Source organism: Ornithodoros turicata, chromosome 10, assembly GCF_037126465.1.
Source record: "Ornithodoros turicata isolate Travis chromosome 10, ASM3712646v1, whole genome shotgun sequence".
Lineage (NCBI taxonomy): Eukaryota > Metazoa > Arthropoda > Arachnida > Ixodida > Argasidae > Ornithodoros > Ornithodoros turicata.
The window spans coordinates 11,414,149-11,427,429 of record NC_088210.1 but is presented as its reverse complement, the minus strand read 5'-3'; the positions used below and the strand labels follow the sequence as shown (position 1 = coordinate 11,427,429).

The following is a 13,281-nucleotide window of genomic DNA, read 5'->3' as shown; positions in this document are numbered from 1 at the left end:
AAAAAAAATAGAGAAAGAAAAAAGAAACATGACGTCGTTGGTACACAGCTGATTCCTGCTACCACACACGTCATATTGGCCGATCGTACCATGACAAAATCTTTTTTTTTCCCACGGGGCCAACAACAGGAGGTGCATTGTATCCATCAGTTCACACGTGATAATCATGGTCTACGGCTCCGAGATGTGAACGTCGCTCCCTGTTTAGACCCCAAAGTGTACGAACTCCGTATTACAATGCACGGACACACGGCATGGATACAGAGATGCCCACGTTGACACATGCGCAGGGGAGCAGAATACGGAAACGTACTCGGGTGGTGGACGACTTCGTATATGTGCACGCGTGGACTAATACTCCAGTCAGACGGACTAATTTAGTGCCATTCCTATGCTGTCACACGACGTCTTTTAGTGACACTCGACAGAAAGTGTACTAACGATTTAGTGGGTTCCCCAAACTCACTTCACTTGTCTTCGGCGGACAAAGTGTGTAGCCTCGATGGCAGGCTTTGTGGCACAGGTAAACATATTGAGAAAATGCGAGGGGTCCCGACACCACAATATTTTGAAACAAATAGTTTCAACAGCGTGTTCATTTCATTTAAGTACAGTGTGAGATGGTGCCCGAAAAACATGTCATTACTCTCGTTAACAGCCTGTGACAATTTCGCGGTCTCAGCAATCCCAGCGGTGGGCATTTTTGTTGTGTCACATGTTTGAGGCCAATTTGTTTAATGTTGGAAGAAAATTAACATGAGGTGTTTCTAAATCAAAGGAAACATTCTGAGGAAGGTACAATGGCACACGCCTGGAAATTTTGCCGTCGTGTATTCTTATCTATCGTAGTTGCCATCACTACATAGGTGACACTTAATTAAGCCGTGTAGCAAGCACGTAGTGAAACTGACATTCGCTGATTGAAGTGCACTACACGAAAATGACACTAACAGCCGAATTCATGAACGTGCCTCGACTCGAAACTCGACTCGAGCTGCTCCTCGAGGCCGGTTTTGCGTTCCATAAATCGACCTTGACTCGAAACGCCCCCTCGAGTGGAGGAATTCCCAGGCGCATTCCTCGATAATCTCTAGGTATAGCATCGGTGCTACCTCGAGAAGCGGCGTCAGTCAACTTCGTTCTTCTCTGTGTTGTTTCGTGCTGCATTCTACAATATGTCAATATTTCATGAAACGCCTTAGGGCTTTTCGAGTGGAGGAGCGGCGCTTTCTTCCTCTTGGTGGGGTCGAGGCGGAGTCTTGAGTCGAGGCTCGTTCATGAATTCAACGGTAAATCATCCCGTGTGATTGGGGTATAACATAGTTTTTTTTCTACATTGAAATTATGAATAACCTATTAGTAAACGCACACGCCATGCCGATATTGTAAAGCACTTTTTGTTTACGATCGTGCCCCTAGAAGCAACACCCAGGATTGCTCGCATCTCATGATGATCGCCTTGCCGATGGGTCTGATTTAGTATTCTCGCTTGTTTTCGCTACAAAAGACAATGGCTGTAATTGTCTTATCTACACCACAAAAGGGGCGACAATACTTTTTACTTTGCTTTATATCCGCGAGCCTAAAAGCATTATATTTTTATCACCAAACCGGATAGAGCCGAACCCGCGCACACTGCCAGTTATGACAACCCCCCAACGGGACACCGCAGCGTCATTTTCGCCTCGCGCGCTTGGCACGTGATGCTGTCGCCTCAAGGTCAAGGGCGCGATAAGTCGTAGCAAACACGCAGCGTGAGTCAATGGCCTATCACGTGATACTGTTGAAGTGTGCCGCCAGCTATTATTTCCAGTGTACCTCGGCAAATCCATTCCGATTTCGTTTCGCCGGATTTCCCCGGAGGCCTGCGCATGCCAGCTACGGACAAAAATGTACTTCACCTCAAAATATTAAACCACGCGTAAAGTAGTGAACGTGTAACGTCAGAAAAATAGTCTCAATTGAATAACGGCAGTCGCAAAGAAGAGAAAAGAGCAAAATGTGTCTGATCGATAAGGCCGCGTACCCACATGCGGTAGAGATGTGCGCAACCGCCTGCCGCAAGCGGACGTGTATGGATGCCGCCCCAGCTATATACTGCCTCCGCCCGCGACTCCCCACAGCGAAAGCTTGACAAGATGGCGGACGACAGCGAAGTCGAGCTACTGACTGTAGTGAACGTTTCCGCTCTCACCAGGGTGTCGAACCGCAACGTTTTTCGTTCCGGTTACATCATAAACGATCCGGTACCGGTTCTGCTCCGGAGTAAAAAAATAACGGTTCAAACCGGTTTTTAACCGGTTCCGCTTCTGCTGGGAATATTCATCCCCACAAAAAAAAAAAAAAAAATCAATGTTACAAAATGTAAACCCGTTTATTCCGCATACACGGTATTTAATATCAATAGACAGCTGTGAAATCGGTAGCTCCTGGTTCCTGTAGGTTACTGTTTGTTCAAATGGGCTTTCTCCTTTATTGAAGCGCATGCTACAAACGGACTTGTTTGTCGTGATGTCATACGTAAAGTACTTCCTTGCTGGGTTGGAGCGCTTGCGTCCCATCCGAATGTCTGTTGCTACTGTCTAGCCAGCAAGCACCACCGCACGAGTACGACGCAAATCGACGGCTCCGTTTTATTTTCTTCGTGTCCGGTCCACAAAAGAGTTGCCACTTTGCACGGGCTTGCCCTCGCGTATACGTAAATGCATTCAACTTAGCTGCTCTCAAACAAGGGACGCGTTGCGCGACATTACCGATAAAGAAGCCGTTATGCAGCCCCCTTGGGTCGCTGTTTAGTTGAGGCGAGTTTGGGGGGATCAAATTAAAACGAACACTACGGCACATTGTTAGAGATCGAGTCACATGTACCTCGAAGTCTGTGTGCGTGCGCGAACTATAAACCATTACAAAGGGAGCCTAAGGGTCATACTATACCGACATACATTCCACCGTAACCGTAACCCTGTATAGTATCCATGACATGACTTCAGAGCACACGACGTCTGTTTCGTTCGCCTATCCGTAGTCCAAACCGGCGAAGTTTTTTCTTGGACCGAAAACCGTTAAATATATTTTTCGGTTTCCCTCCTGAGCGAAAAAAAACGTATACGGTTTCGATTCCGTTCCGGTTCGCACCAGAATAGCGTTTTTTTTTTCGGTTTTCGGTTCCGGTTTTCGGTTCGCTCAGACACCCTGGCTCTCACATCTGAGCTTTTGTGAAATCATGCAGCATCGCAGACGCAAGAAACGCAGGCTTTGGGTTCACTCGCTGTGGCGACAACGCATTCTTTTCTTGTGAACAATGTTTAGCTTTCAACTTTCTGACACCATGACAGTCAATATCTTGCACTTTACTTACCTGCACTCCCAGTGCAATTCCAGTGTCGACGCATCGCAACGCTCTATAATATCGGCAGCAATGACATTTTATTGCCGTCGTCATAAATTCGCCGTCTGAAAAACGTGAGCATCGCTGCGACATACCTTCCAGTCAACGACGCCGTCAATGCTCCCCGCGCGGGAGGCCGGAAGGAAACAAGAACGCACGCAACTTCCGTTTACGTCCCGATTGGCGGTGCATGTGCGGATGCCGCTAAAAATCGTGCACTGCTCGATGGCCAAAAAAGCGGCAAGCGGAGGTGGCTTTTCCCGCACAGCGGCAGCAAGGGTTTACCGCGCCGCGTTCGCGTTTCCGCGCAGATTCTTCGCATGTGGGTACACGGCCTAACCTGAGCCAGGCTACCGCGTCTACCGCACCCCGTCAGTAGATAATGGCGAATTCGGGTGGTCATTTCGGAGCAACTTTTTTTGCCAGATCTCGAGCAGTCATGTTCGCTTGGTCAAAATGAAGCAAATCTCGCATGTTCGCGTGGCGCTTTCCGAGCGCTCGGAATTTGCTAGCTAGCACTTTTTTTGCCCGGTCTCAAAACGATCGAGCAGCAGATTGCTCAACTGTATCCGGTGTCGTCACATCCGCACTGCAACGGTGGCGAGTGCCCTCATTGGCCCGCATGTTGAAATCACGTGGTTTAGCAGACGACAGAACTCGAAGACGTGCGACCGCGACGCCCCTAGCGTGATCCAAGTACCTAAAACCGCTAGATTCCTAGCAATCATGTTCGGGTGGCAACGGTCACGTGATCCAGCTCGGTCGCCGACCTAGCAATTTCCGAGCGCTCGGCCGTTTTGCTACGAAATGACCACCCGAATTCGCTATAAGATTGAGGAGTCACACTCCTGTGATCTCATCCAAACTGTACTGACAGCTTCTATTGGCGGATTCGCGTGGTCGAAATGTGGAACACGGCCTGACGCTCGGAAATTTCAAACCCTGCGCCCGCGCCAGGTCACGTGTCAGTAGACACCCGGACATGAGCGCTCAGAAACTAGCGGTTTTAGTCCCTTGAATCACGCTAGGGGCATCGCAGTCGATCGCGTATGTAACTTGCCGTTTCAACACAATCACAAATTATGATTCCAAGACAATGTAGCCAAGCCAAGACAAGACAATGTAGTTGCGGACGCAACTGACGCACAGAATTAGATTCGCAGATCCCGTACGATGTAAAGCAGGGTTGCGGTATGGAGTCTCCCATTCCGTTCCAGTTCCATTCCGAGGAATGGAGATTTGCGATAATTCCATTCCTTTCAATTCCTCGGAATGAAAAGGTATGGTCAGTTCCCACTCCTGGGGAATGGCTTGGCAACCCAATTCCATTCGGTTAATTCCCTCAATCAAAGAAAAAGACCGATAACCATACTGGTAAGTCTAGCAGTGCTAGAGGAGATTGACATTGCTAAGCAGGGAAAAAGCACAAAGACAAGGTTATTTCACTCTTCACCCTGTGCAGGTGCGGTGCAAAGGGTGCGAGGGCAGAAACCCAGCACGTTGAAACCAAAACTGCCACCGGGGCACCCAGACCATTCCATTTCCATTCCTATAGGACAGTTTCCGCCATTCCATTCCAATTCCATTCCCGGCTCAGCTAAATATGGAATGATTCCGGAATCATTCCAACTCCGGAGTGGCAACTCCGCAAACCTGATGGCGAGAGTCTGCCCGGTGGCGCCCATGGATGTGTGACGACACCGGATTGGTTGGGCAATCCGCTGCCCGGCTGTATCGGTAAGTGCTAGCTGCCGAATTCCACGAGACCACAGACGAGAGCACAAAACGTGCCAATTGTCATGTGTTGACCAAGCGAACGCAACTGCCCAGAATCTGGCAAAAAAAGGCTGCCAGGAAATGGTCACACGAATTCGCCGTTACAGAATTAAGATTGAAAACTACGGGCAACAATGTATCGAAGTTACCACGAACCATTGCATTGTCAATCAGGTTCGGCGGCAAAAACTACATTGCATGCGTATAGCATTGGGTCTAAAACGAGTGAAGTCGGATACGTAGCCATCGGGAACAGCAAATCATTTTCGAGTACGTACATAACTGTTCAGCTCCAGATGTCGCCCTGTGCCGTTTTAGCGCAATTTCGCTAACAAATTAAAGAGTTGTCTGTCAAATGTATTAACTACCTGTCTGCGGTCTAGCGATACCTTTTAGGAACACGAGAAAGAATGGGACGCTGGCAGTGATGGTGGGTACTTGAAGTACAAGGTACTCAAGTACTACTTTAAGCACATTTCTCAGTACTTGTACTTTAGTTAAAGTACATTTCAATTTGTGTACTTTGTACTGTACTTTTCTTCGGTACTTTTCTTTCAAGCACTCAAGTACCCGATTGGTAATACAAACGCAAAGCCTGATAGCAAAATCATTTCTTTCGGTTCATATTAATGAGCCCGCGGTGGATAGCACTTCGCAAAAATGCTAGGCTACTGCTAAAATGCTAAAGCTTTCTCAAGATAACAGTCGAAACATAATTACTTCACGTTTCATCATTACCAAGTAAATTTGCAGTATGGTACATTGCACTGTACTTGCCGTAGGTGCTAGGTGTACTTGGCACTCTACTTCAAGTACAATTCTGATGTGCTTCGCCCATCACTGAACGCTGGTGCCCGAATGCATTCAAAATGGCACAACGTCGTGACCAAAAACGCAGTACAACGAGAAGTGGTTGCTTACCCATCACCAGGGGCCGGTGTATTTTCCTCATGCACAGCGGTATCTCCGTTATCCGTACCATCAGCTCCTTCATCCCTTGAGTCACACTGCCGCGGCACCTCCTCACTGACCGCTTCCTCTCCCCCACCTTCTGTCGTCCTCTCTTGAAACTCTTCGACGGGAACGTCGTTCACGCACAAAACCGTTTCGCAAACAGTATCACAGTCACGAGGAACAGTAGTGTCGGTTTCGACACTATTGACGCAAGGGAGAGCCGGCACAATACTCGCATGCACAGTTTCAGTTTCAGCACTCCCGACTAAAACAGTGTCGCCATTGCAGGGGTTTACAGTTTCTGCTTCAGGTTCGGAGTCACATATCACAAGCCTGTCCTCGTCATTGTCACTTTCAATGCACGCAGCTGGACGAGGAAGGAGGTCACTCTCTGGATGCACATTATCTTTGATATCACTTTTGGCACATTCAAACGACTGACCTTCCTTTGTACTCTCGGTCAGCTTCTGAGGAGCCTGGAACAATGCGAAGCCACAGTTCGATGCCTCGGGTCCGACGGACGCAGCCTGGCCACGCGCGTGTTCGTCTTTCTGCGGCCGTTCAGCACAACGCTTTCCCGCGTCGCTGTCAATCTCCAGAGAGGCAATCGCGTCTGACAGATCTACGGAAGACTCCGAGTGCGAGCTGTACAGTTCAGGTACGGCTGAAGGTAAGCGAGTCTTCCTTATACTTCCTTGAGGATTGAGGAATGCGTCGCGCCGTTTGTAATGATCGCCTTTGGACGGAGCGGCCCTGTCCGGACCTGTCGTCTTCCGTTGACTCCTGGTCAACATGCGCTTCGCAGGAGGCGGGGACTCGCCTTTTCTGCGCTTTCGTGGACTAGAAGTAGATTCCGTGGCAGGGATGCGCGTATGGGAATTCCGCTTACGGTGCCGTCGCTTATGGGTCTTTGAAACGTCACCGCCGTCCGACGTCAGTACCCTGGAGGCCGTGTGCTCTGTGCCTTCACTCATGAAGTCTTCGTACTTGTAACCGTTCCTGTCGCAGAAAGCCCTGAAAAGGTGCTTCAGACCGGGATCGCTTATGTCGCTGTCTTTCGTGATTTCTTGCATGTCGCACGCGGTTGTATTCACCATATCTCGAACGACTTTGCTCACTGTCACGTAGACATCGACCTCCTTCTGCTTTTCACGAGAACGCTTGTGTTCCCTACTCTCGCCATCAGAAGTGGACTTGCCGGCCGCGCTCTCTCTAGAGCCGCTATGTCTCCGCCTTTTACGATAACGTTGACAATCTACAGACGTAATCCTGCAGTTGCGCACAGTGGTGTACACGCTCAGAAATTTTGAACTCCCTGGAGCCGCGTCTGCGCTGCGACTTCGACAGAGCCTGGTGGGCTGCTTTCGTTCCTTCCGAAGACTCGATCCTCTCAGATGTCTGTGCTTTTCGGACGGACTCTCCAAACGCGTTTTCCGTGACTCACCCTTCGCTGCCAGAACGCCCTTCGTCTCTTCCTTCTCATGCCTGTCTTTCACCGATTTCGTTGCCGTCGTAGTCTCACAGGTCACCTCACCGGAACTCGGCAAAGACATGGTGTGAGAAATGTAAGGTAGCCATACCAGTTCTTCCGCCTTTCCAGATTCCTTATCCATTACTTTCGCGGACGATTTTGGTGTACTTTCCGGTACGAGGCTTTCGTTCACAGGTTTATCGCTGCACCGGCCCACATCGCTTTCCCCCTTTTCCATCAAGCACGGCGTGACGCCGGGATAACTCCTCTCTGTGCTTGCCTTGTCCGCGACGTCAGAAACAGACGTGGGATCCGGTTCGTTGTCTCTTCGTATGAGGGCATCTTCGCAAACGCTTTCACCACCATTTGTGTGGCCGCGATAAGCTTCTGCCAAAACTGCATTATCAGAAGTGACGTCGTTACCATCGTCTATCACAAGACGACCTTCGGAGTCACTGGCGCTAATAAGACTCTCGCCTGATTGCGTCTGCTTGGATTCTAACAAGTTCTCAACGGACCCTCCTTCGCGTAAAGGTAACAGCCGGTTGTGTGCTTCGAACTCCTTGATCCTGCTAGCGTCCGGAGACGGGCAAGCGGGACTTTGGTTATGTTGACGTATATCGTGTAATCGTTCGCCTGTGACACCATCGCTTGACAACTCAGGCACGCCTGAGCGATCGAGCGTCATCTTGGGGTCGTAGGCAAAGGTATACACGTCTTGCTTTGACGCAGGGATATTCGAATCCTGAACGATCTCCACATAATCTTCTTTACGTCCTTTCGGGTCGGTTTGAATGAGGAAATTGATAATGTCAGACAGTTCCTCACTCCGACAACCTGCTTCGTCGTCCCTCTCTACGAAGGTCGAACAACGGTCTCTGCAGCACCAGGAGTCATCAGACTCCCGGTAGGAATGCCTCTTCTTGGACAGCTGCGCCGTAGAGCTCTTCTGGAGGCAGCCAACATCTCTGGTGGCCTGCGATTCGTCGGCTGTTGGACTGGCTACTGGAGTACAGCCCACGTCTCTCCCGCCCTCAGACAGTTTCGCACCTTCCGTGCTACTCTGTTGAATAAGTCTTCGGAGCGCCACCTCAGAGAGCCGCTGTATCACAACGGAACAGGGCTTAGTTTTGTGGCATCTACGGTTGCTAGTGTTTGCACGAGCGCGGGGGAGTGCTTCGTTGGAGGGCTCTGCTGGATGGTCCTTCGCCCTACTCTCGGCGGGCCGATCGCTAGTTGTTGGAGACTGATCACGGTCGCGTTTCATAATGCGCTACGCAAGTCATTTGGCCTATGGTCCTGGCGAAGGCACTTCCTGGCCTGCAAGAAAAGAGAAAAGCCAATGTGAGCACTTGGTGAAAAGACTGGATAGAAAGCGTCAGCGACGCTCTCAGACTATTACGCGGCAACCGCGTGCGGCGTTTTCTCGACGGCGGTTTCGCTGAAGCCGGAGCTGAATCATATCCAAGTGACGCCGCGTCTCACGTGACGAATCGGGTGACTGGCCGGAAGTGGTCGCGGATAAATCCAGCGCCATAAAGATGCACAAGACCTTTCTTTTTTTTTTTTTTTTTCGAACGCAGGCTTTGTGTGGCTGCGTAGGCGCGTAACGGCGGCACGTCTTCATAGCTATAGCCACCGAAAGAACGGTCGTGATTGGCGGACTTTTAATTGTCACGTCACGTCGTTTAAGCGGTCAGGCCTTGTTTAGTGCAGGGAGTAGTAAAAAGGAGACCACACTCGACGAGAACCATGTGGCGCCTATAGTTCGCCGCATAATTTCCAGCCCGTCACGACGCGCGGGTGCCAGACTCGATTCCGAAATCTGGAGCACTTGCGGTGTAATATTACCAGCCTTACAGCGTTTCCTTAAAAGAGCACTGAGACGACCCCCAACCCCCCTTTTTTTTCGTATTTCGGTGCAGAGTGTTCTCCAACGAATAAAATGAGTTCCTCCAAAAGAACGATGCGCGCATAGGTGACCTACAGAGCCACAACGAGAGCTCTGTTACAAACACCTTTTATAAAATCCTTCTCTCTTCATGAAAAGAGAGCATCGCAGAACAAGAGGACGTCGTGACGCATGCTACTCCCCTCACGTGACCAGTGACGTACGGCGACACAGCTCATGCATGAGCTGAGAAGAAACACACACACACAAAAAGGCCAGGGGGCATTCCCCCAGTTACGCGAGGATAGGGCCGGCCGGCCGCGGCTGCTTTCTCCGACAGTGTTTCTTCTTTTTTTTTTTTTGTAATTCGATTGCACAGCTATAACGAACCGCAGAGCGAAAATGTTTTGCACGGCGACACCTGGTGGACATCTTGACAGACGAGGCAGGATTTCGAGCGTTGTTAAATATCACCTGATTGCCCCCTTATTACTTATGTATCACATGAACATCGGTGTGGTATCGAGGCGCGTTCTATGGCCAATTTCTTACATAAACAATGTTTTCTCGTATACTTCAGCTACAAGCACTTCCTTTTTCTGTACTATCTTTTCTGTACTTCAATGACTATCTTGTTGGGTGGATGAGTACACCGAAATTATGGGAAATTATCAGTGCATTCACCGGCAGAACACACACATGCACAATGTAAACAAACTTTACTGCAGCGCCTTCGAAGGCCCTGAAATAAAATGTGCCTCCCATCTGCTAAAAATACGCGGACCTGCAACGCCAAATATGTATCGTTGTTTTGACGAAAACGTTCGTAACGCAACGCACGGGTCACGCGAGCGCCACGCCGCATTAGGAAATTATGCGAAGAATTAGGGACCACACTTTGATCGCTTGCACAGCTGTGGACATCTGGCTACTTCTTTCTGTTCCCTGGTTTCTAAGTGCTGTGGGCACAGCTGCGCGCCGACAGCGAGCGCAAGCGGAAATATGAGCGAGTAATTCGTGCGCGCCGCTTTTGCGTCTTCCAGTGCGGCGTTCATTAGCTTCTGTGTGTACATTCATGCAGTATAGTGCGCGCGAAACCTTCGCTTCGATCACCTATGCTTCTCCTGGCGAGCTCGTCGTGAAAAACGCTGCTCCGAGAAACATCGCGCCAGACCGCGAAATATACCCGTCTAGAAATCATTACTTGCAGCGTGACTCGGCCATTTTGCATGACGATGAAACATGAAGATGAGGGTGACAACCGCGGGGCGGATCAATTCTTTGTTGACAAAAGGCGTGTGGTAACAGCGAAACACGCTGTTGATCCTTACGCAGGTGTTCGGTACGTACATCACGACGGCGGACGAAAAGTGGTAAACAACCTGTAAGGTTGGAATGATGTCGCGTTGAATATTCCGGAGGCCACGTATGGGCATAAACTTTAGATCGAAATGCAAAAAAGAGCGTACAAGTGTGATATATCACACGCATAGCGTTTAGCATGCGACAGCAATAAACCTCGACCAGAGAAACGTCATCATGACGTTGGTAGACATACTGAAACCGAAACAAATCGGAAGGAGAGGGCTGGGTTCGACGAATGGGCACTCGTTCGTTGCCTGCTATTGAAATAAAAGTAGGACCGAAGGTCGCGTCCCTGTCAGGGACCTTCGTAATCCCCTCAAGACCGTGGCTTTCGGGCGCGACCTTGTTCGCCTCTAGCTTCGAGCGTAGTTCAACTCTACCAAATTGGTGGCGCTGTCGAACACTATGACGTCATTTGTTTACAAACAGGGATAGGTCTATTCTTTAAAGCGCTTTTGAGGCCTCGGTGTAGACGCGTCGCGTCACGATAGTTCGAGAGGGAGAGGGGCTCCCTCACTCCCACGATGCATATTCTCTCCCCTCGTTTGTTTCTATGTCACGCCGCCTCGGCTGAGAAGAAGCGTTTCGACGGTCGTCCTGGATGAGTAGAGATCATTTAGCGAATTAGAAGGTCTTTAGGATATCGGTTCCGAAAAACATAAGTCAAGCGCCCGATTGCTTTGGAGTGGCAGGCAATTGCGTTGCTGATCTTTGATTTGACAGTCGTAGAGCGCTTCTGGTATGCTAAACCTTCCTAGTATCCGCGCGGCGCATCTTGCGAGATGTCTACACGCTGTCCGGCAACACGGACGTCGCGGAGTTATAGCGTCAGCGGTGTGCTGCGGAGCACTCGCGCAAGCATAGAGTTCGCAGACGCGACGCCATTGTTGCGGGAGCTGCAGACGCGGTGACCGAAAATGAGTAACACATATGGGGCGCACGGCCGATAATGCCTGAATGCGGCATGCGACAAAGCATGCAGCCCTTACACTTCGTCAGAGGTTCAGAAATGCGCGCCAAACAGTACAGCGGATTTACACATGAAGTGAACGCATTTGGAGGCAACACCTGTGTTTCTGTACGAGGCGCATGGCAACCTGTGGTCGGGTTTGGCTTAGCGCCACACGCAAATAATGTTCGGTCACAACGCAAGCACCGTCCTTCGTCTCCTACAATGCCATCGCATTTCGTACGCGAAACAGTCCGTGAAGAATTCCGTGTTACCTCCACGAAGCAACTGTGGCTATGAGCGGCGTATAGACGTGGACAGATGGAGAGAGGACAGGAGGAAAGCGTGGGGGAGACACGGGGATTGAGTATGCATTGTGGGCCGGCTTCAAGGGGAACTGTGGCGACGTCTGTCCGGAAAGTGCTCCGGAAGAACTCATGGAGAACCTCAGGCGGTGGTAGGATTCCAACTCACCACCTCCCAGTCTTCAGCACCACCTTGGCTGCCAACAAAGGACCTTTAAGGTGCCACTGCGGACTAAATCTCGTGTCTTCAGAACCCTATACCAAAGTTATGTTACCGAAATCGTATTGTCTAGCTTTACATTCCTGCAAAATATTTCGGCTCTACATTCATAAAAATGAAATAGGAGCCGCGAGTCCTTTTCGTCAGTGGAGAGCTACACTCTTAGAGATGAACTTCACCGCATAGCACGCTCCTAGCTAACCATTACCTCGAATGGTATCGTTATGTACGTGCCCTGATTTGTTCCAATCGGTAGGCATACGCCTTTTTTGTGACACTTATGCTGTTCATAATTGTCACAAAAATGGCGTACGCCTCCCGTTTTCAGCAAATGAGGGCAGATAACAATAACATTCGAGATTAAGTTTGGATAGCAGCGTGCAACGCGGTGAAATTCACTTTAAGAGTACGTGACGCGAAGGCTACAAAAATTTATTTTTTGAGAACTGTGACGCCATGTTAGGCTCCGACAGAGCGCCCGACTCTCGTCTGTCAACGTTGTCGCCCTTCGCGTGTTCCTGGGGGGGTTACTTTTTTGCACTCCGTGAGCGGAGCCCCACGTGACATACCCTCCGACCACTCGACCGCGCCGACCTTAGAGAGAACACAAGGAGGGAGACGACATATTTCCCATTTTGCCCTCTTTCGATCAGCGTCACGTGAATTCGCCACCAGGTGAACCTCCCCGGACTCCTGCGTCGTTGCTAGGAGACGAGTGCCCACTCCAGAACATGGCATCATTGCAATTTGTGAGCTTATGATTACGTCACCCGTTCGTCGCGTCATCTAAACTTCTGGAGGCTCGCAGAACTTGAGAAATTGACAGAAATGCTCAGCGTTCGTAAACAGGATTGAAATTTCGCGTGTAGGATCCTTGAGGCACCTTCTTTTCATGAACTAAATAAAATAACAGCTGTTTTCCGATTTCGGAGTGGCACTTTAACCTCTCGGTCATGCCGTAA

General features: G+C 49.9%; 1 protein-coding gene across 9 annotated transcripts in view; it reads right to left on the bottom strand.

Moving 5' to 3' along the window:
- LOC135370301 (uncharacterized) overlaps positions 1-13,281 on the bottom strand; it is a 181,730-nt gene that overhangs the window by 12,475 nt on the left and 155,974 nt on the right. For all 9 annotated transcript variants that reach the window (XM_064604016.1, XM_064604015.1, XM_064604020.1 and 6 more), the window contains one exon: positions 6,086-8,909. In XM_064604016.1, the coding sequence (XP_064460086.1) occupies positions 6,086-8,856 (2,771 nt within the window). In that variant the 5' untranslated portion in view covers positions 8,857-8,909. The remainder of the gene's footprint in view (positions 1-6,085; positions 8,910-13,281) is intronic.